Source organism: Haliotis rubra, unplaced genomic scaffold, assembly GCF_003918875.1.
Source record: "Haliotis rubra isolate DU_JTF1 unplaced genomic scaffold, ASM391887v1 Scf405, whole genome shotgun sequence".
In the NCBI taxonomy this organism is placed as follows: Eukaryota; Metazoa; Mollusca; class Gastropoda; order Lepetellida; family Haliotidae; genus Haliotis; species Haliotis rubra.
Window position 1 is genome coordinate 429,525 of NW_025767086.1, and position 21,526 is coordinate 451,050.

Sequence of the window (21,526 nt, forward strand, 5' to 3'; positions counted from 1 at the left end):
GATACTTAAAAGCAATGTCATTATTTAGCCTTGACAGAATTTCTAACTGTGATATAGATATGTCGTTGTCACAGACAAAACTCAATGTCTTGTTTTATTGACACCTGTATGTCTGCCTGCCTGTCTGCTAATGACAATATTCAATACACAACTGCGATCACTGACCACAGGCAATTTGAACTTGACACCAATCAGGCTATACACCATAAACAAAACGCATTGATTTATGGCCCGAGTTCGGTCTCTGTCACATTATGTAATTACACAGACAGGCAGGTGTAATACTTGAACACATGACATGTTATGATGTCTGTTGATTGCAAAATGTTATACACAAAAAATGAGCATTTACAAAACCCAACATCTCTATATATACACACACAATGAGCCGTAAGAGCATCTGCAAATGAACCAGCCGTTACACTTGAGTGGACACCCACCCGCTCTGACTGGGTTCGGTATCCCGGCTGCTTCGTTTCGAGGGAAGTAAACCCAAGTACACAATATTGCACTTTTGACTTGCGATTGTACGCTTATAATTTTGTTGATTTGTTTTTCATAACTTATAATTTTGTTGATTTGTTTTTTCATAACCAGCAATGTATAGTATATGTCATGAATAAGTGATAATTGTGTTTTAATTATGTTTGATTTTTTGGTTGCATGTGACCTTTAAGTAATTATCAACTTTTGGAATTGTTTTTGTCAAAGAGCAAGTGTAAATATATCTCTTAGCAGATAAGATTATGTGGTTCAGCTATGGGTTCTTACCTAAAAAAACAAACCAGATCAAAGATTTTGTCAAATTGCCTTCTTGTGTAAACATCCTCCAATCTTGTACATCAACCTCATTAATTGTGCAAACATCAAATGTTCAAACTTTACAATGTATATATAGCCTTGCCTTCAGTATTGTACATCACTTGCTTGATGACCGTGTTAGTAGCTAAACTGAAACGTCGCTCATATTATATATCCATAGAACTCTCCTCGCTCATCACACCAACTTCTAAATGCCACTAAATACCAAAGACGTTAACTCACCTAAGGAAGCATTCATATCAACTTCCACTTTGTCTGTCTCAATTTGACATAAAAAGCGCAAGAAAAATCTGGAGAATTTAATAGCATGTTCTCTATGCCATATTGAGAATCTGATCTGTACAGATTCAGCTGCCATCATAGCACGCAGACTTTGAGATGTCTGTAGAGGAATGCAGGCTTCAATATTGCAGCACAACATTTACTCTATGTATTGAGTTGTCAGTATAAACTGATCTGACAACTTTCATTTGGATTTCAATTTGTCAGGAGTTTCAAAATTGTATATTTCTGGCACGAACCAAATCTCTAGTAAAACAATACCTTTTCCCTTGAAAAGTGACATCAACACTTGCAACATTTCTAATGTTTTATTTCCATATCTACAATTTTAATTTCACTGATGATGTTTTCTTCTTTCCCCTTTTCTTGTCATCCTGCCTCTGTTTGATGTGAGATGCTACCTCATCTTGTAGCTTGGTGAAGAAAGCAGACGAAGACGTCAGGCTTGTCTTACTTGAATCACTCTGAAAGTTAAAAACAACACGTCATCCTTGATCAATTTCGCACGCATATTAGCTTCATGCAGAGTATCACCACGTCAATCAAAAGCAGTTGGCCAAATAGTTCAATAAGAGTTGTTTTCCAGATTGTCATCACTTTTCACAATCTAGAGAGTGGCACACATACATGTAATAATCTTGACGTTTACAGATAGTTTCAAACATGATGATGAATTATTGGTGCTTTGATCCAGTCATGAGTGCATTCACAGCACACCACTCTTTTCAATCACATTTTAATTTTTAAAATTAGTCTCATAGTGGTTTCTTTCTACTTAAACCTATAAACCTCTATTGAAGTCCATCTATTGTTCATAGCTGCCCTACATGACAGAATCACCTCTCACCTTTCTATAGAAAGTCCCTTGCTACAGATGTTTTGCATTTGAACATAATACACATAAGGATATATGAGGAATGATATTTCAGTGGAATGTGCAACCATAACATCTGTAGCTTAGTAAGGTCACAACAAGGTACTGAACAACCACAAGGCTTTTGAGAATCTCAGACTCCCATTAAATTCATTTCAGAATGTACATGTAGGTCAGCAACAGATAATTTACGTCTATTTTTTGAGTTTCGCTGAAAGTATTTTTCAAACATAAAATTGTTGATAAACAATGTTTCAGATTTTACCCTTGATTTATGGTTGGATAAGACGTTTTCAGTCTCAGTGGACATAGTCATTGAACAGACATTTCGATAATCTCCAAAGGAATCAGGGAAATGTCCCCCACTGTGGGATACTTGGATAAGCAATCAAACAATCTATGCAATCAAACAATCTATGTAATCTCTTATTTTCTTGCTTCTTTCGACATGCCCTGGTTGCTTGGGAAGGACAATGTCAGGTGGTCAAGAGACACACACCATCACATTGAGAACAGTGTGAACATCCGGAACAGCTCTCACCTTCATGACTGTCACGGAGCTGTCAGACTTGCCCATCTTCTCCAGGTCACGAAGAGCCTTTTCCTTGCTGTATTTGTTCCCTAGCCCTGGGTTCAACTTGGACACCAGTTTCTCCCGCTGTTCTCGCTCCTTCTGACGTGCCCTCTTCCTCTCCTTCTTCGCCCGGTGGTCCCTCTTCTTGTCCTCCGTTGTCCTCTCCGTCTCACCTTTCAGATCTCGCTTGGCCTTCTCCTACACACAACATGAAAGACTGTAGATCCATGGACTCAAAAAGGTTTTTGGCTTGAACTAATTTGTTTTATTGGTGTGGGAATGAAAAGAATGTATTCTAAGACAACAGTGAACTATTCCTGATGAGAATTTATGAAATGGATGACATTACATGCACAGGTGCATGCAACACAAAACACTCAGTATCAAAGTAAAGGCTAATATTGTCACTGTCCTAGCTGAAACCCTGGCCGTGACAATATTGGCCTCAAGGATACTTCTTGCATTACACACCCCTATGTGCACTTGTTTGTTGTTTAAACTCAGCACTAAACAATACTCCAGCCATATGGCGGTAGTCTGTGAATAATCGCGTTGAGTTGATCAACAGCATGAGCATCGATCTACGCAATTGGGAAATGATAACATGTGTGAACCAAGACAGCAAGTCTGACCATCCGATCAAATTAGTCACCTCTTATGATAAGCATCTGTTGCTGAAAACCAATTGTAACCCAGATATTCATGGATATGTGAGTACATGTAGTTCTAAAAAAATCGCCAATTTACCTTTACTTCTTCTGGCGCCAGCAACTTCTGGTCACTGATACTAACAGGTGCCACCTCCTCCATTGCTATTGTCGGCATGTTGGACACAATCTTCAGCTCTGGCTGAGCCTGACAAAACAATCATATTCATCTGAACAGTCTCAAAAATCAACAACACAAGTATGACAGTAGGGACGGGATGTGAACAAGGGACAAATATCAGTATGATGACAGCAGGGGTGGGATGTGAACAGGGGACAAATATCAGTATGATGACAGTAGGGGTGGGATGTGAACAGGGGACAAACATCAGTATGACGACAGAAGGGTTCGGATGTGAACAGGGGACAAACATCAGTATGACGACAGTAGGGGTGGGATGTGAACAGTGGACAAACATCAGTATGATGACGGTAAGGGTGGGATGCGAACAGTGGACAAACATCAGTATGACGACAGTAGGGGTGGGATGTGAACAGTGGACAAACATCAGTATGACGACAGTTGGGGTGGGATGTGAACAGTGGACAAACATCAGTATGACGACAGTAGGGGTGCGATGTGAACAGGGGACAAACATCAGTATGATGACGGTAGGGGTGGGATGTGAACAGGGGACAAACATCAGTATGATGACAGTAGGGGTGGGATGTGAACAGGGGACAAACATCAGTATGATGACAGTAGGGGTGGGATGTGAACAGTGGACAAACATCAGTATGGCGACAGTAGGGTGTGGATGTGAACAGTGGACAAACATCAGTATGATGGCGACAGTTGGGGTGGGATGTGAACAGTGGACAAACATCAGTATGGCGACGACAGTAGGGTGCGATGTGAACAGGGGACAAACATCAGTATGATGACGGTAGGGTGGGATGTGAACAGGGGACAAACATCAGTATGATGACGGTAGGGGTGGGATGTGAACAGGGGACAAACATCAGTATGATGACAGTAGGGGTGGGATGTGAACAGGGGACAAACATCAGTATGACGACAGTAGGGGTGGGATATGAACAGTGGACAAACATCAGTATGACGACAGTAGGGGTGGGATGTGGACAGTGGACAAATATCAGTATGATGACGGTAGGGGTGGGATGTGAACAGGGGACAAACATCAGTATGACGACAGTAGGGGTGGGATGTGAACAGTGGACAAACATCAGTAGGGGTGGCATGTGAACAGGGGACAAACATCATTATGACGACAGTAGGGGTGGGATGCAAACAGTGGACAAACATCAGTATAATGACAGTAGGGGTGGGATGTGAAAATTGCTTGACGACCAGCCATTATCATGCCTGTTGTTAGGCGACGTCATAAGGAGCTCAGCTCTTGATGTCCAATCACCTATGGCTCGTTTGAACTTGGGTTCAATATTGACGATATTTCTAACTCACATTCGTCACATGTACCTGTGCCATTATAACATTGTTGAGCACTGACAAAAATGGTCGTCTGGGCAAAGGTCAAGGTCAAATGTCGTCACTCACAACAGTGATGTCATCTGTTTTGTTGTACATTGTTTCCACATTTGTAAACTGTGTGTCAGTGACCTCTGCTTTAAAACCGATATCGTTATTTTTATTTCATTAAAAATTCTATCCATTTTAGCTATAATAACAGTAACGCTATTTTTCAGGGCATTATCATTATCACTACTGACACAACATAGTCAGAGTAGGACTAGCTGCTGCAACCTAAACATGTTGGGGGTCAACCTCTCCCATCCTCACATAGAACTAACAGGGACATTTTGAGTCCACATTCATGCTAGGGAACAGACAATCCAAGTCACTGAGTCTGACTTCAGGATCCATTTGGCCGCCTCTCACGTCCAGCACCTGATCTAATCAGGAGTATAAACAGGATCCAAACAGGAACTAATGATACAGGAAAGTACTACATATGAGATAACTACCTCTTTTGGTGTGTAATGGAAGTTGGACAGTGCATCAAGCTTGAGGAACAAAGATCTCATGGACTTGCGAATATTTTCATGCTTAGGATCTTCTTCCTCTCTTTCTTCTTTCTGTAACAAGAAACATCAACATCAACAGTAGCTAAAGGACACACAATGACGACAATACAAAACATGGTTGTATTTTGTTTAATGAAATTACCTCCTCCTTTTGCTGTTTGAGGAATTCCTGTTCATACACGTCGCCAAGACTCTGCTTGCTCTTCTCCTGGTCCAAGACAATCCTCTTCTTGTACTCGAACACATCCCCTTTAGGCTTCACCTTCCTCTCCACATCATCCCAGGCCTGAAACACAAACACACCTGAAGCACACTGAGTAAACAGCGTTGTCAAAAGCACACAACAATCGTTGTCCTAGTCAGTCACCCATCACAGCCACCCATCCACACCTGCACCCATCATGTCACCCATCCACACCTGCACCCATCATGTCACCCATCCACATCTGCACTCATCATGACCAGCCATCCACACCTGCACCCATCATGACTAACCATCCACACCTGCACCCATCATGACCACCAATCCAAGCACCATCCACACCTGCACCTATCATGTCCACCCATCCACACCTGCACCCGTCATGACTACCAATCCAAGCACCATCCACACCTGCACCCATCATGATCACCCATCCACAGCTGCACCCTTCATGTCCACCCATCCAAACCTGCATCCATCATTACCACCCATCCAAGCACCATCCACATCTGCACCCATCACAGCCACCCATCCACACCTGCACCCATCATGACCACCCAACCACACCTGCACCTATCATGACCACCCATCCACACCTGCACCCATCATGTCCACCTATCCACACCTGCACCCATCATGACCACCCATCCACACCTGCACCATCATGTCCACCCATCCACACCTGCACCCATCATGTCCACCCATCCACACCTGCACCCATCATGTCTACCCATCCACACCTGCACCCATCACGGCCACCCATCCACACCTGCACCCATCATGTCCACCCATCCACACCTGCACACATCATGACCACCCATCCACACCTGCACCCATCATGACCACCAATCCACACCTGCACCATCATGACCACCCATCCACACCTGCACCATCATGGCCACCCATCCACACCTGCACCATCATGGCCACCCATCCAAACCTGCACCAATCATGACCACCCATCCACACCTGTACCCATCATGTCCACCCATCCACACCTGCACCATCACGACCAGCCATCCAAGCACCATCCACACCTGCACCCATCACGGCCACCCATCCACACCTGCACCCATCACGGCCACCCATCCACACCTGCACCCATCATGTCCAGCCATCCACACCTGCACCATCATGACCAGCCATCCACACCTGCACCATCATGACCACCCATCCACACTTGCACCATCATGACCACCCATCCACACCTGCACCATCATGACCACCCATCCACACCTGCACCATCATGACCACCCATCCACACCTGCACCATCATGACCACCCATCCACACCTGCACCATCATGACCACCCATCCACACCTGCACCATCATGACCACCCATCCACACCTGCACCATCATGACCACCCATCGACAACTGTACCATCATGACCACCCATCCACACTTGCACCATCATGACCACCCATCCACACCTGCACCATCATGACCACCCAACCAAGCACCATCAACACATGCATCCATATGTCCACCTATTCGAGGACATCCACATCTTAACCCATCACGTCCAACCATACTGTCATATCATACATTTCTAACTACGAGGTTATAGAGACCTGGCTGTCAATGCCTGTTACTGTTCAGACTCACCTTGTCCTTAATCCTCTGACGTACGATGTCCTCAATTGATTTGGTTGTCTCTTCTGTCACTACAGGGGCTGTCAAAAGCAAAACACAAAGTGATTACATATACATACATAACAAGCATGTATTACTCAAAACACCTTAATGATGACTTTCAACATTGAACATACAATACTTATCTAAGAACACTTTCATAATACAAAATCCATTTCAGAAAGTGGTAAAATACAACATATGTTATATTTGGAATTACACTTTCTCGTAAAGTACAGACTCTTGCACGGACTGGTTGAGCCCCATCCAGGATTCTAACCCACACCTAATTGCCAGCAAGCAAGTCAGCGATCTAACACTCTCAGCCAATGCAGCATTAAAAAATATGGAAGTCTTACAACTGATATTCTAGATTACATACTTTGTGTACCCCTCTGACAAGTGATATTTGCCATGGCTCTCAGGCCGAAAGCTATGAACACACAATACCTTTTAGAAAGTTGTCAATCATAACATATTCTACATCTTAAACTTTCTCAGTGAAGTACACATTCTAGTACAGATTTTTGGTAAGTTCCTTCCAATTTTCAATAAACATTACTCTCTCATGCATTACGCATTCTTTCTTGATAATGCCTTGAAAAGTTCACCTGTCTGTTCAACTAAATCATACAACTACTTACAAACAGACAAACTGTTTCAAGAAACAATTGTCCTCTTTTGTCAGTTAATGTTTCATAAAACAAGTGTCATAACTAATGAGATACCCTTCCATCATGGCCTCCACACACATGGTGTAAAATTATTACCAAAATACTACAAACTATAAAAGCAATGTCTCAAAAGGTTTTGCTGTTATTCTGCTTCCATTCTTTGAATAGATGAGAGTGAAACATCTAGCCACTCTTCCTGCATGTCAACCAGGATTATTTTCAGATACTGACCATATAAGCACATATTGATCACTTCTTATTCACTTATTTTTTGTGATGAAAAGATCTGAAACCTATCCTTGCAGAAGGCTCGCTTAGCAAAGGGAGACAACCCTAACCTGCCCGTGTCGTGACATCAAACTGCAAATGCTCTTCCAGCAGGCTGTTTTCAGGCCTGGCTGGTCCGGCTACCTCCCCTGACAACTGCCATGTCTTGTCTGCCAGACTTGCCTTTTCTAGATGCTCGATGCGTTTCTTCAACTACCGAACAGACACAGATTGATGCAGGCAGGTTTTAGACCAACACATGACAAACAGTCACAAGTATAGAGATTTGTCACTTCTATGTAAACAGTCACATGGTTCCTCAAAGAGAATCTTCGATTAAAACGGGTGTTAAGATTCCCAGCTATTCAGATGAAACATGTCAAAGGTAAACTGACCAGAGTTCTATCAGTCTAACTTACTAACAACTTCTTTGGAAAGCATTTAGAAGTTGAGGCAGTAAGGAAGGAAAACACTACATGGATGGACAACTGATGTTGTTTGCTTGATAATGGTGATAGAATCTACACCTACATGTCACTTTCACTGTACTAAAGAAGTTCTTCATCCATATATTGTTATTCCTGACATACAAACTGACTACTTGACTGATCAGCAAATCCAGCATATATCAGTGACTTACAGAGTGTTAAACATTTAACTGATAAACAGAAATGCTTTAGAAACAACCAAAACCACTTTGACCTCTTCAATAAACTAGTCCAAATAGTTAAATAATACCTGATTCCTTCATATTACAACAGGTACTTACAACACAATAACTGGTTGTTCTTTAACCCTTTTGGAGTAAACAATATCAATCAGTGCACACACGTTGGGCCTATTAGACAATTCATTACTGCACACCTTACTTGCTTTCCTTTATCCAATGAATAACATTGGTATGTCCAATATACCTGATTTAATGTTATTTCTAGTAAATATTATATGCTCCATTCAGCTTCATAAGAAACACGCACAGAAGGCTGGTAGTAAACGCTTTTTCATACAGAGAATGCTTGTTACCATATCTACACAGTGTTCTTTACACATCTTATCATTCCACCCACACCTGTGACATGGCTTGACTGACATAATTTTGTATGTAACAATAACTTTGGACTGAATTTTAATTTCTTAGAAAAATATAATACTTCATGTTTACATGTATGTAAGGAGATGGTTTTTGTTGGCCATTATCAGAGATCGCTTTCTATGGAAAACGGACACATATCCCCATCATCAGCCCTCGTTACTCATTTGTCACGTAACTTAAAGGATATCTACCTTCTCCTGCCTCTTTTCAAAGGTAGACAGAAACTCTGCTTTAGTAGAGTCCTTGACCTTGTTATTGGCGGCTTCCTCCCGGTCGGATTCCATTTCCTCAGACATGTTGTCTTCTTCACTGTGAAGTCAGGAGTAAATGAGTTATACTTCACATACACAACACACTGGCTACAGAAGCCAATGTTTATTAGACATTTTACCATGGTAAGGGCTGGGATGGGTAGACATTTTATAAACAAGTACTCAAGGTAGAATTATCCTAAACCCCACTAGGTAGCTGTTACGTCTATATTTAGCGTTAATACCTTACTTTTGTGAATTTTATTATTGTATTACCTAACAAGTTTTACTATAAACAGGTGTATGTCCTGAAAGAGGTTATATGATTAGACTTGTGAGGGAAGGTTGTGCTTCAAACACGATCATCATGATCATAGTGCACAACATACAGCTTGAAAATGAAATAGCTGAAGTATTGTTGGAATGATTTTGAACTTAATTTTCAACATCAAGCTGGATTAAAACCACATTCAGCAATAGTGCAGCAATGGGATGGCAGTCTGTAAACAACTGAACCAGCTTTGGGGCTACTAACAATCCATTAGGTTGCCTTGTACATCACACTATTGTTGCTTGGCACTATTAAACTGGAACCCTCACAGCTCAAAATTACCATAAAATGACAGTCAAGTGGAATTCAAGAAACTGTAAAATTTTCAGTCACCTTTCTTTCTCTTCATTTACGAATTTCACTTTTTTCTTTTTCTCTTTTTTCTCTGGTTCTTCATCAGGAGGGTCGAAGAAATCTTCATACCTCAGCTCTCCTCCCTTGATTGAAGAGAACACTCATAACATCATCATCTCACCTACATGTAATGAGCAACAAATTGATAAACAATTCATAAGACAATTATTTTCTTTCTTCTACTAGGTACCAGTAGAGACCACCTCTGTGTGTAGTGGTTCGAGCGTCCGCCCGGAGAGTGGAAGGTCGTGGGTTTGATCCCCGACTGCGTCATACCAAAAGACATTAAAATATGGTACTTGTTGGTCCCTGCCTGACGCTCTACATTAATGAGTACAACAAGGACTGATCAGTATAATGAATCTTCAGTCTGGGCAAGTACAAGCAGCCGCACATACACATACACACGCATGCATGCATGCACGTCGTCATATGGGCGAAATATAGTCTCAAACACGACGTTGAACCCAATTTCACCTCACCAGGTACTAGTAGAACCAATAGATGAAAAAAGAAATCATGGAGATGGGACCTTTGTGTAAGATTTTTGTAAGAATGCACTTAAATAAATGAGACAAATTACACCCACTCTACTTTAATAATAATTTCCACACAACATGTTGGTGCCCCAACTTATACACAGATGGGGTGTGGCCTCCTTGCCTTGTCAAAGCTGTCCTTAGATGCAAAGCAATGTAGTATTCAAGTACATTCCATGAAATATCACAAAACTGACTTACCGGTTCAGGCTGATATTAAGTCATAGTATTAAAATGAAATTTTTAGAGTAAAATTAATATTTTATACTTATCCTGACTCATGCTTATTGCTTGTCTTCTTCTTCTTGCGAACCTAGTGGAACACGTGTATCTCCCAATTGAAGTTCCCTTCAATAAAAAATCACTCATTAGTACTCACCACGAGTTAGCTCCCTTCCGCAAGCGCGGGAACGAGGTCGCCACCTGCACCCATGTGCCTCACTCTCTCCTCTTTTTATTTTGAGCCCGACACTTTATTTTTCCGAAGAAATCCAAAGTGTTTAGTGGGAGGATCGGAGGGCTTACCTCATGAGTCAGGATAAGTATAAAATATTAATTTTACTCTAAAAATTTCATATTTTTCCTTATCCTGACTCATGCTTATTGCTTATAGAATCCGACGGAACAGGAGGTGGGATTATATATACTTTGGATTTTTAATAATTAGTGATTTTGAACTGAGATGATTGTAATAACTCTATGGGAACTTCATAAAGGCACTGAACTGAAGAATTCCTGCTGTTAACTTATCAGCTGCCATATAAAAGGTTATTACAATTTAGTGAAGGTAAAAAAGTATATACAACATTAAGGTAAATTGAAGCCATTAATGTGATAGTATAAACTTCTGAGAGTTTATAGTGAATACTTTTATAATGAACCAAAGTATGAAGCTTACAATATGTATATATATAAGCTGTAATAGTACTGTGCTTAAGATATAATATAACTTAAGCTGTATAATAGTAACCAACTACTTAGAGTTTGTTAACTAATACATGTTATGAATTGAACATGTGACTGAGCTTAAATATTGATAATATAAGCTGAACATATATATAATAGTAGAACTCCTAGGAGTTGAAACATATATATAGTATGATATAGAATCAAAGTACTGAGCTTAAGATAATAAATTAAACTTAAGCAAAAATTATATATATAGCATGTAGCTATTAGTACTGTTATGAGATAAGTATAAAATCTGTAAGATCAACTTATCTTCTCCGTGGAACTGTCAACTGTTGAGCGAGGACCATGGGACCGAAATGGTGGATACCTGAGACATCCTTGGTGGTGATATCTCTCAGATAGTGGTTGGCAAACACCATATCGGATCTCCAAAAACATCCCTCCATAATGGTATTCAATGAGCAATTTCCATGTAGAGCGAGAGTTGAGGCTAGCGCTCTAATTTCGTGAGGATTAGAAGCTCTTGGAGGGTCGAGTCCAGCAGCCTTGTAGGCTCGTAGTATGACAGTTCTGATCCAAATAGAAATTGTAGTACGCGACACTTCTGTCTGTGAAGCGGTGGATATAGGGATAAACAATCTTTTGAATTTCCCTCTACTTTTCTTGGATCGTTGGAGATATATTTTCAGTGCATACAGGGCAAAGTGATAGGTCCATCGTATCATGCGGTCCAAGTATGGATGAGAGAGCTGGGACATGGAACAACCTGTCTGGTTGACCTGGCAGTTGATTTTTAGCTATAAAATCCCAGCGAAGTCCCAGATGAGCGATGTTATGAGTATCATCAAAGCGTGTTCTCTCGTAATCCAAAGCGTGAATCTCAGACATCCTGGCAGCAGTAGCTAATGCTAAAAGGAATAAGGTCTTGTGGGTCAGTGATTCAAACGATGCAGATAACAAAGGCTCATAAGCCTCACTTGTGAGGTGTTGGAGTACTATATTTAGATCCCATGCTGGAGCTTGAAACTTCCGTTTCTGGTCTTCCAATCGGAACGCTCGTAACAAAGCGAGTAACTCCGGTGTTTTGGTCAATTTGACGCCCGTTCTCATAGTTATGACAGAACTTAAAGCTGCAAGATAAGTGGACAAGGTTGAGCCTTTTAGATTCTTAGGTTGACGTAGGTAACATAAGAAATCTGCCACTTGAGGATGTGTAGCATATCTGGCTGTAAATCCTTTCTTAGCAGCATAATTGACAAAGCTGTGCCATTTGTCATCGTACAAGTTACGAGTTGAGTGACGTAGTGCAAGCGTGACCGCTTTAGCCGCTCTGGCAGAATAACCTCTCTTATTCAAACATGCCTTGATACAATCCACACGTGAAGTTGGTATGCTTCTGGTGTCTTGTGCACTTGTTTGGTGTGCGGATGTATCAATAGATTGGTGCGCAGTGGGAGCTGAAGTACTGGTTTTCCGATTCCTAGCATGAGATCTGGAAACCACGTTCTCGCAGGCCAGTATGGCGCGACCAAAATGAGATCGAGGCTCTTCGTTTGACTGATTTTCTGTAAGACTTGTGGTCATTAAGGAGGCGGGAAAGCGTACGCGTTGAGTCCCTCCCACGATATGCTTAGTGCGTCCGTTGCCCATGCTAATGGGTCTGGCACTGGCGATACGAAGGTTGTCAGTTGTTTGTTGAATCGAGTGGCAAATAGGTCTATCAATGGAGATCCTATTTCCATGATTATTTGATTGAATATCTCTGTGTGGAGCATCCATTCTGTCGGTGACGGTTGGTGTGGCCGAGAGAGAGCGTCTGCTAACACATTCTTTGCTCCTGGAATGTGGCACGCTCTGACATGTATGTTTAGACTGTCGACTAAATCGAACAGTCTGAAACAACGATTGAGTAGGTTTAGTGATCTTGTTGAACCTTGTTTGTTCACATAAAATGCCACTGTTGAATTGTTCGTGTGAATCATCAACTGAGCGTTCTGTAGTAAGTTGCTCCAGTGACTTATGGCGTTTATGACTGCTTGCATCTCTAGCAGATTTATGTGACATTTGCTCTCTTGGTTGCTCCATAGGCCTGACGCTGTCCTGCCGGGCAAGTTGGGCTCCCCAACCTTTTAGTGACGCTGCGTCTGCGTAGAGATGTATTTTCGATTCCGGCTCTACTAAGGAGACGCCTGCACAAACATTCAATCTCTTGGTCCACCAGAGTAGATGTGGTTTGACGTAATCTGGTAGACTGAACGGTAGAGGGTCCTCGAGATGAGCATTGATGAGGACTTGTAATGGACGTAATTGAAGCCTGCCTCTGAGTGTCAAGACTTGAGCTGATGTGAGTAGTCCCAATAGGCTCTGCCACTGTCGTAGTGGTAACGGAGAGAGTAGGGCTTGAGGAATCAGTTGTTGGATCTTGATCCATCTGTCCTCCGGGACTACTAACCGATTCTGAGCTGTGAGGAATCGTATACCTAGAAAGTGCAGATCCTGTGTTGGTTTCAGGTCCGACTTGAGTAGATTTACTAACCAACCTAATTGAGTTAGTAGCTTGATTATAAAGTTCAGCTGTAGTCTGAGACGCTGTGGATCTGGATCCACTTGTATACCGTCATCTAGGTAAAATGCGCTCCGCAGACCTTGACGATGTAGGTAAGAGACAATAGGCTTGGTTACTCTTGTGAATACCCAAGGGGCTGAAGTGATTCCGAAGGGAAGTACTTTCCATTGGTAATGTATGCCGCCTAGGATAAATCTTAGATATTTCCTTGAGCTGGGATGAATCGGAATGTGTAGATATGCGCCTTGCAAATCTATGCTGGCCATGTAATCTAGTGGGTCTAATTAATTGTCGGGTTGTGGTAAATGTATCATGCTAAACGCTGGTGGTTTGCATAGATATTCTCTGTTGAAGGTGCTCATGTTGTAAATGAGACGACATACTTCTCCTTGGAATTCTTTTCGCACTAGGAAAACTGGGGAGTAGAAACCTGGTAATGCGATGTTTCGTTGATCCAGAACTTCTAAGGCCTGTTTGTTTAGCAGAGACTGTACTGTTTCTCTTAACATAGGTAGTTGAGCCGGTTGAACGCTGAACCTTGGTGGGTTGACTGTTAACGGCGGCTTGGCCTTGAGTTGTATGAGATATCCGTGCTGTAGGATGTTGGATACATAAGGATCTTGTAGTATTCCCCAGTTTTCCCAGTGTAGTTGAAGACGCCCACCCACTTGAGAAGGTTGTACTGGAACGACTGGGGTGGAAGACTCCAGTCGTTCCAACCCTGCCTTTCATCGCTTAAATCCACGGCCACCTCTGGATGATCTGCCTCTCGCTGATCCTCCTCTAAATTTGCTGTATGGGCTTAATTTAAAAGAATCCTTGGGATTATTAGCTGCAGCTAGTTTCTTGTCCCTGTGCTCTCTGTAGCCCTGAGAACTGAGCCTTGCCCGAGTATCTCTGTGCTGACTGTTTAAAGCATGCTCGCTAAGGTATCCATGGATCTAATCATGAGTACCTCTCTGGAATCTTTAGATACTTCTTTGGAGACCTTGTTTATGTTGCCACCAAACAGAAAGGCGATGACCATGGAGCTGTGTAAAGAGGCTCTGTGAATTGTTTATTCCAAGAGCAGGAGGCTAGTAGTCCTTGCCGACGAGTCATGGTAGTAGTTTCAGTAAGCGCCGAAAGGTGTTCTGTAAGAAATTGGTGGTCTTTTTTCTGCATGAGTAGAGCTGAATAGATCATTCTGTCTTCCTCATCTGTAGAATTCTTGAACTTGGTGATGAGAGTCTCATTAATAGTCCTAGATCTATTTAATCCGAAGAACATCCTTCTGGAAATGGTATCTAATTGGGCCAGTTTGCAATCGTCTACTCTGTAACTTCTGGACTTGGTATCAGAGATAAGTTGAAAGTTGTCATCAATATCCTGGGCCTTGAAAAAGGGTTCCATATTATGTCCAGCAAATTTCTTGGCATTGAAGACCGGTAAATGAGTAGATTGGGCTTTAGTGGATTTGGAGTAGACTGTATCTTGTTTAGCTGGTACGGCTGCGATTGGGTCAATAGGAGGTAAGGTGATATAATCCACATCATCATCCTTCCTCAGATAAGTCTGAGTTGCATCCTCGTTCTTTGATGGGGAGGCAAGTTGTAATTCGTTCACCATCCAATATCTTATCTCAGCGTCTGAGAAAATGATACCATCCTCCTCTTCTGACGATGGTCATATTTTCGGAGTCCTAGATCTATGGGAAGATCTATGTGAGGACTGTGGAGAACGGACTGATGAGTGGCTAGTGTACGGAGACCTTGGAGAAGATATCCTTCGCGAAGGCTGACGGCTTTGCGAACGGTGAGGGCTTCGCAAACGCTGTGGGCTTCTCGAACACTGGGGGCTTCGCGAACGCTGGATATTCCGCGAACGCTGGGGGCTTCGTGAAGCTCTTCTAGGCGAGGTAGAAATGGAACCACTTAGCCTTCGCGTCCTTCGCGAATGTCTCGAAGTCAGTGTCCGAATCGACATGTGAGCTGCTTGCTTCGCGAACGACCTCTGTGAATTACAAAGTGGTGCTCGGCGAAGAGCTCCTTCTCCGCGAAGCCTCTCGCAATAGGTGAGGTTCTAGCTCCTTCGCGGAGGTGACCTGGGATTCCCTATGCAAAGAGCTCGCTCCGGGCTGGGATGCCCTTCGCGGAGAGCGCCGCCTGTGGGCTCTGGGGCCCCACGCTGAAGCCAAGGCGGCTCTGGGGCCCTGTATGACTTAGTATGGGGTGGGCTCTGGGGCCCGTGGCTCTGGGGCCTCTGTAAACCGTAACGGTCTTCCATCAGCCTCATGATATGGTTGACCAGGTCGCCTGAGGCGGTTCCGCGCTGATGATGAGGGTTGTCTCTCTGTCAAGGTGACGGACCCTCAGTCAAAATTTCTGGTGACAGCGTAGGCATCTCCGGGTTGTGTGTTAATCTGCGCTGAGGTGACAGTCGCATGATACCGGACGCTTCTTGTGACGTAATCTCTGAATGATAATCGGAATGTCATCATCATATAAGGCTAATTCTGTGACTGGTAAAATATCAGAGGCAAAATTATTAGATTTTGTAGACTTCCCTTTGACGCCAGTAGTAGACCTGGGTGTACGAGCGCACAGAAGATGTGGATGCTTTACTAGTCTTAGACTGAGAAGACGACAGATCTTGAGACGCAGGTCGCTTCTTGGACATAGCAGATCAAGGCCCCACGCTTATCCCCCGAGGGAAACTTCAGGCATGCCACCAGTCGGTGTATGGTCAGTCAGTCAACAGTTGACAGGGAACATTAATATGTGATCTATTAGCCATGACTGAGATTTGTTTACTTAGATTTATCTGCCTTCCGCCTAAAAACGGAACATAAATATTTATCAAAGGCAGAAATTGGTAAATTAATACATAATTTACAACGAGAAACAAATGAACATGGAGTAATGCAACTAGGGCATTTTAAATGTGGGTCTGTATCAGAGTAACATAGTTTACAATCTGTGCAGATTCTCATTAACGTAAACTGTTGAACAAGCACGCTTAACCGTGAATAAACAGCAGAAACACGATTAATAATCAATGCAAAATTGAATAAGGATACTAGTAACACCTCTATACTAAGTATAAAGAGGTACTAAACTAAATATAAATAAAGGATATAGTGTGTTGGGAGACACAGGCGCTCCCACGCCCAGCTCACTGGGCTTAAGAAGGAGAGAGGAGGCACATGGTGCAGGTGGCGCAATAAGCCTCAGTGATAAGGAAAAATAAGTATGCTCCTGAAGATTTTATGTTCAGAATATGGAAGGGAGCTAACTCTCTCTTTGGTGAAGAGTACTAATGAGTGATTTTTATTGAAGGGAACTTCAATTGGGCTGATACACTTCACTGTTCCACTAGGTTCGGGCTTTTGGAAGAAGAAAAAGAAGACAAGCAATAAGCATGAGTCAGGATAAGGAAAAATAAGTATGTTGTGAAGATTTTATGTTCAGAATATAAGTAAAATTTGATGTTTCATATATGCTAATCAAATTAATCTCTTAATCAGTACTCCCATCACTCTGTTTGTCATTTGCGTAAATGTTTTGCGGATTAAATGACTAGAGGTGAGTTATGTCTCTAAAACTTTAGGCGTGCCTTAAGGGCTTATTTTACTGTGGGACTGATGTTCAACATGGATACCCCACTCAGACACTCATACTGACTACAACTGAGTACTCCTTGCTCTATCTCCTTAATGCCTACCGCCAGGAAGGGAAGCAACAAGTACCATCATTTAACATATTTTGGTATGATATGTCCGAGTATCAAACATGAACATATCCCTCTGAGTAGACCCTCTATCCACTTGACCGTAATGGTGGTCTTATAAGCAGTACAAATCTGGAACGAGGAACAATGATCCGTAGATTCCGAAAGAAGCACCGTAGAACAAAACACTCACCATTTGATCTCTACTTCTCACAACTGAAGCCACAAGACCAATTTCACATACCTTTAAAAACATTATAGCAACCAATCTTCATTGTAAATTATATTGTTGGGCCTTACGGCAAGATTGAATCTGGTTAACAATGCATGTGATGGAATAAGCTATTGGCTGTTGAATACTAACCCCATCCTCCTCGTCTGACGTAGGGATTTCAGCAAACATGTCAATATCATCTTCTTCATCTTCGTCATCGTCACTCTCATCGCCGTCATTACCCCCAGATTCCAATCGACGACGTTTCTCTTCCCTAGCATCTTCCTGCACTAAAAATGCCTCCATTTCAGACAATTTGAAAAATGTGTCATCCACCACACTCTTGTATTTTAACTTCTTTGCTTTCTTCTGTCTGTTGTCATCTTGAATGTCCTCCTCCTCATCATCATCATCGTCCATCATCTCATCCTCCCCCATCTCAAGGTCACTTGACCCCACATCAAAGTCATCAACATCCTCCGAGTCGCCCCCATCTTCTCCCCCCTCGTAGTCGCGTCTTGATCCGTTGCAGCAGCTCATCATCTGCATCATCGCTGCTAGCTTCATCCTCCTCCGTCAACTCAACCTTTTTCTCTTTCCCCCTCTTAGGTGAAGGTAAGGCCCCACCTCTACAACAAATGAGTAAAAAATGCTCCTGACAAAGTTTGCTTCTATGTTCTGGGTATCATCAGTATTTGGGTGAGAGGATAGAAAGTAAGAAACACTATCACAATGCAACTGTATTATCCCAAACACAACTAAGTATTTGTAAAAGTTGCAATGCACTTACCATCAGAATTAATCTTTCAACACCTTATTCAAAGAGCAAACATATCATGCATACAAAATGTCATTTCAACATTTAGAATTACAATATACTAGCACATATTCCTTGTTTAATGGACAGGCTGAGTTTAAAAGGGTTCAACAAGACCAAGCACTTACATGTTGTGTGTGTGGCTTGTACTAGTCACGACTAAAGCTGGTTTTACAGTACTAGCCCACTGATGTACCATGACGCAATTTTAACATGGATGCGGCACTTATATAAAGAATACAAACAGCGAACTGACCAGTCAGTGAGTTACTGAGTAACATACTAACAACAGGTGTCATCTCCTACCATCACTTGTCCTGTCTGGGGATCAAACACTGACACACAGCTCTCCAGGCAGACACTCTATCCACTGGACCACACAGCTACTACATCAGTTATCAGTACTATGATGCTACAGCTTATACTTCATCTGCTAAATCATCACCGAACAGGCCAAAGCCATTCTGGTTGACTGTGCCTGCAAATTTCAGTATAACTTACTTAAAACTAATGTTTTTCTTGACAAGAACTTCAGACACAGCAACAAGCAGCTTCTTCACACTGTGCGTGTTCTGTAATTCTATTTCCTGCCAGATCTGTTCCTCGTCGAAGTCTTTCACAATTAGTCGAGGAAGTACTCCTTTGTCAGAAGTACAATCAGATTCCTGGTTCTTTGCAAAGTCATACACAGCTTTGGTGGCAGTCCTTAACTTCTTGCATAAAGATGGCTGGGTGCTAAAAGGTAAGAAAGTATAAACTAGGTTCATAACGTGTGTGTTGATTAATTAATTTTAGGTCTTCAAACAGGAGACCTACACTACTTAATAACCATAGAGTATTTCTAAACATGGAAACAATCAACTTGATTGATCAAAGTTAGGTAAAGACAGTAATATATATTTATTATTTTACTTAGCCCACAATATACAAGACAGTTATCATGGTTACGTTTACAGTTCTGTGTGTATGTTGTATCTCATGCTAAATATATTTATTGCTACCTTGGGATAAAAGATGGGAACTTTGAGTAGTAAAAACAACAACAACACCAAGCCCAGTAGCTGACTGGTAACTACTCCAGTGTTCATGTTATCAGCCACTAGCTGACAGGCTCCCCCCTCTGGGTCCTCCCATCAACTCTACACAGGCCAACTTGACACATATGTAATGCTAGTAGTAGTACTGACTTTGGCATCAGTGTTAAACAAAGTATGGCATGCACATGATATACCTGCTGCACTACCTACAGATGGTTAGTTAGAGTGATTGTATTGTTACATCTGAGCCACAGGCTAGTATATCCACCATTAATATACTCAGTATGTCCAAAGGTTGTGAAAACACTGCCAGCTCCTATATTATTTCAGTGTAGTGAGGATGACTTGGGAACCCACATCTGCAGGCAGGACCCTGTTGTATCACATATCCATTAACCATGTTAACTAATGGTTACATCAAACCCTACTGATACAACTAGTTATTAATGATTCATTAGTTACTGAAACAGATTTTAAGAAGGTTTGATGATACATTAATGCATAATTAATGTTTGTTATAACCAGGACTTGATCACATATAAAATATTTAACATATCATAGACTGCTTTCAGCAGTTAATGACAGCAAATTGGCTAAAACAGCAAAATGTGTCATTGTCCACAATGCCTCTGTCTATGTTATTCAGTTTGTATACTTTGGTGATGCTACATGATCCATAACTACACAAATCAGTCTCATCAAAAATAGCTAATACATATAAAAAAAATCCCATCTGATCTGTACCTCATTTGAAGTAATTGTACATCATTTGACTAGCTTAGACACAACTTTGGATACCCAATACACAAATCTGGAGGACCCTTACAGAATTTTGATGTAGCAAATACAAATTTAATTTCATATTTGTTAATTACATTCATTAAGTGATGCCATGATAAAACTGGAATACTGGTCACACTGTATCTAAACACACTCACTCCATCGCTGAAAGAGTTCTTTCCGTTCCCCCAACTCTAAACCTAACCCTAACTTAAATTTTGGGGAAGTACTGCACTTTACCGTTGTTTTCAATAGAAGAAAGGGGAGTACTGCACTTTACCGTTGTTTTCAATAAGAGAAAGATATGTTTTACCGGCTAGAATGCACTTTACCGGGCGCAGCCCTCGCTGCTCCCTTTACGATCCTTAGGGTTAGGGCACCCTTTACGATCCTTAGGGTTAGGGTTTAGGGTTAGGCACCCTTTACTATCCTTGGGGTTAGGCACCCTTTACGATCCTTAGGGTTAGGGGCAAGGGTTAGGGTTAGGGAACCCCAGCAGCGATAAATAGCCTGAAAAAGTGTGCCCAGTAAAGTGCAGTACTCCCGTTTTACCCGACAATGAATGAAAGTGACGTTTGTTAGGTAATAGTAAGGCTAGAATGCACGTGTTTTATTATCCGAGGACACTCGCGAAATTAGGTTACTCTACTGTCCAAACACGATATACGCTTCAACACACGGGTAGATTTTTAATACTAAAACTGATACCCTTAGTAGGCAACTAACTGCCTCTCATTATTGGAAACGAACCTGAGAAATATTTCGGGCCTTTCCAGAAGGGTAGAAAAGTCTTTCAAGTTCCGTCGCATGCTGCCCATGGTGGCAGCCATATTTGTTTTTAGTGGTTATTCACAAAACTAGGATTACGGTGAGGACGAAAC

General features: G+C 42.0%; 2 protein-coding genes across 2 annotated transcripts; both read right to left on the minus strand.

Moving 5' to 3' along the window:
* Positions 1-1,397: 1,397 nt before the first annotated feature.
* Positions 1,398-21,503, minus strand: LOC124287709 (U3 small nucleolar ribonucleoprotein protein MPP10-like). The gene is made up of 12 exons (XM_046724233.1): positions 21,396-21,503; positions 19,330-19,563; positions 18,162-18,640; positions 10,052-10,155; positions 9,328-9,445; positions 8,115-8,256; positions 7,076-7,143; positions 5,409-5,552; positions 5,207-5,317; positions 3,300-3,407; positions 2,520-2,750; positions 1,398-1,568 (listed from the first exon to the last, which is right to left on the minus strand). The coding sequence occupies exons 3-12, from the start codon at positions 18,576-18,578 to the stop codon at positions 1,425-1,427; spliced, it is 1,587 nt and encodes a 528-aa protein (XP_046580189.1). The 5' UTR covers positions 18,579-18,640; positions 19,330-19,563; positions 21,396-21,503; the 3' UTR covers positions 1,398-1,424.
* On the minus strand, positions 19,326-21,475 carry LOC124287693 (U3 small nucleolar ribonucleoprotein protein MPP10-like). Its single transcript, XM_046724211.1, has 2 exons — positions 21,396-21,475; positions 19,326-19,563 (listed from the first exon to the last, which is right to left on the minus strand). The coding sequence occupies exons 1-2, from the start codon at positions 21,473-21,475 to the stop codon at positions 19,326-19,328; spliced, it is 318 nt and encodes a 105-aa protein (XP_046580167.1).
* Positions 21,504-21,526: the final 23 nt, after the last annotated feature.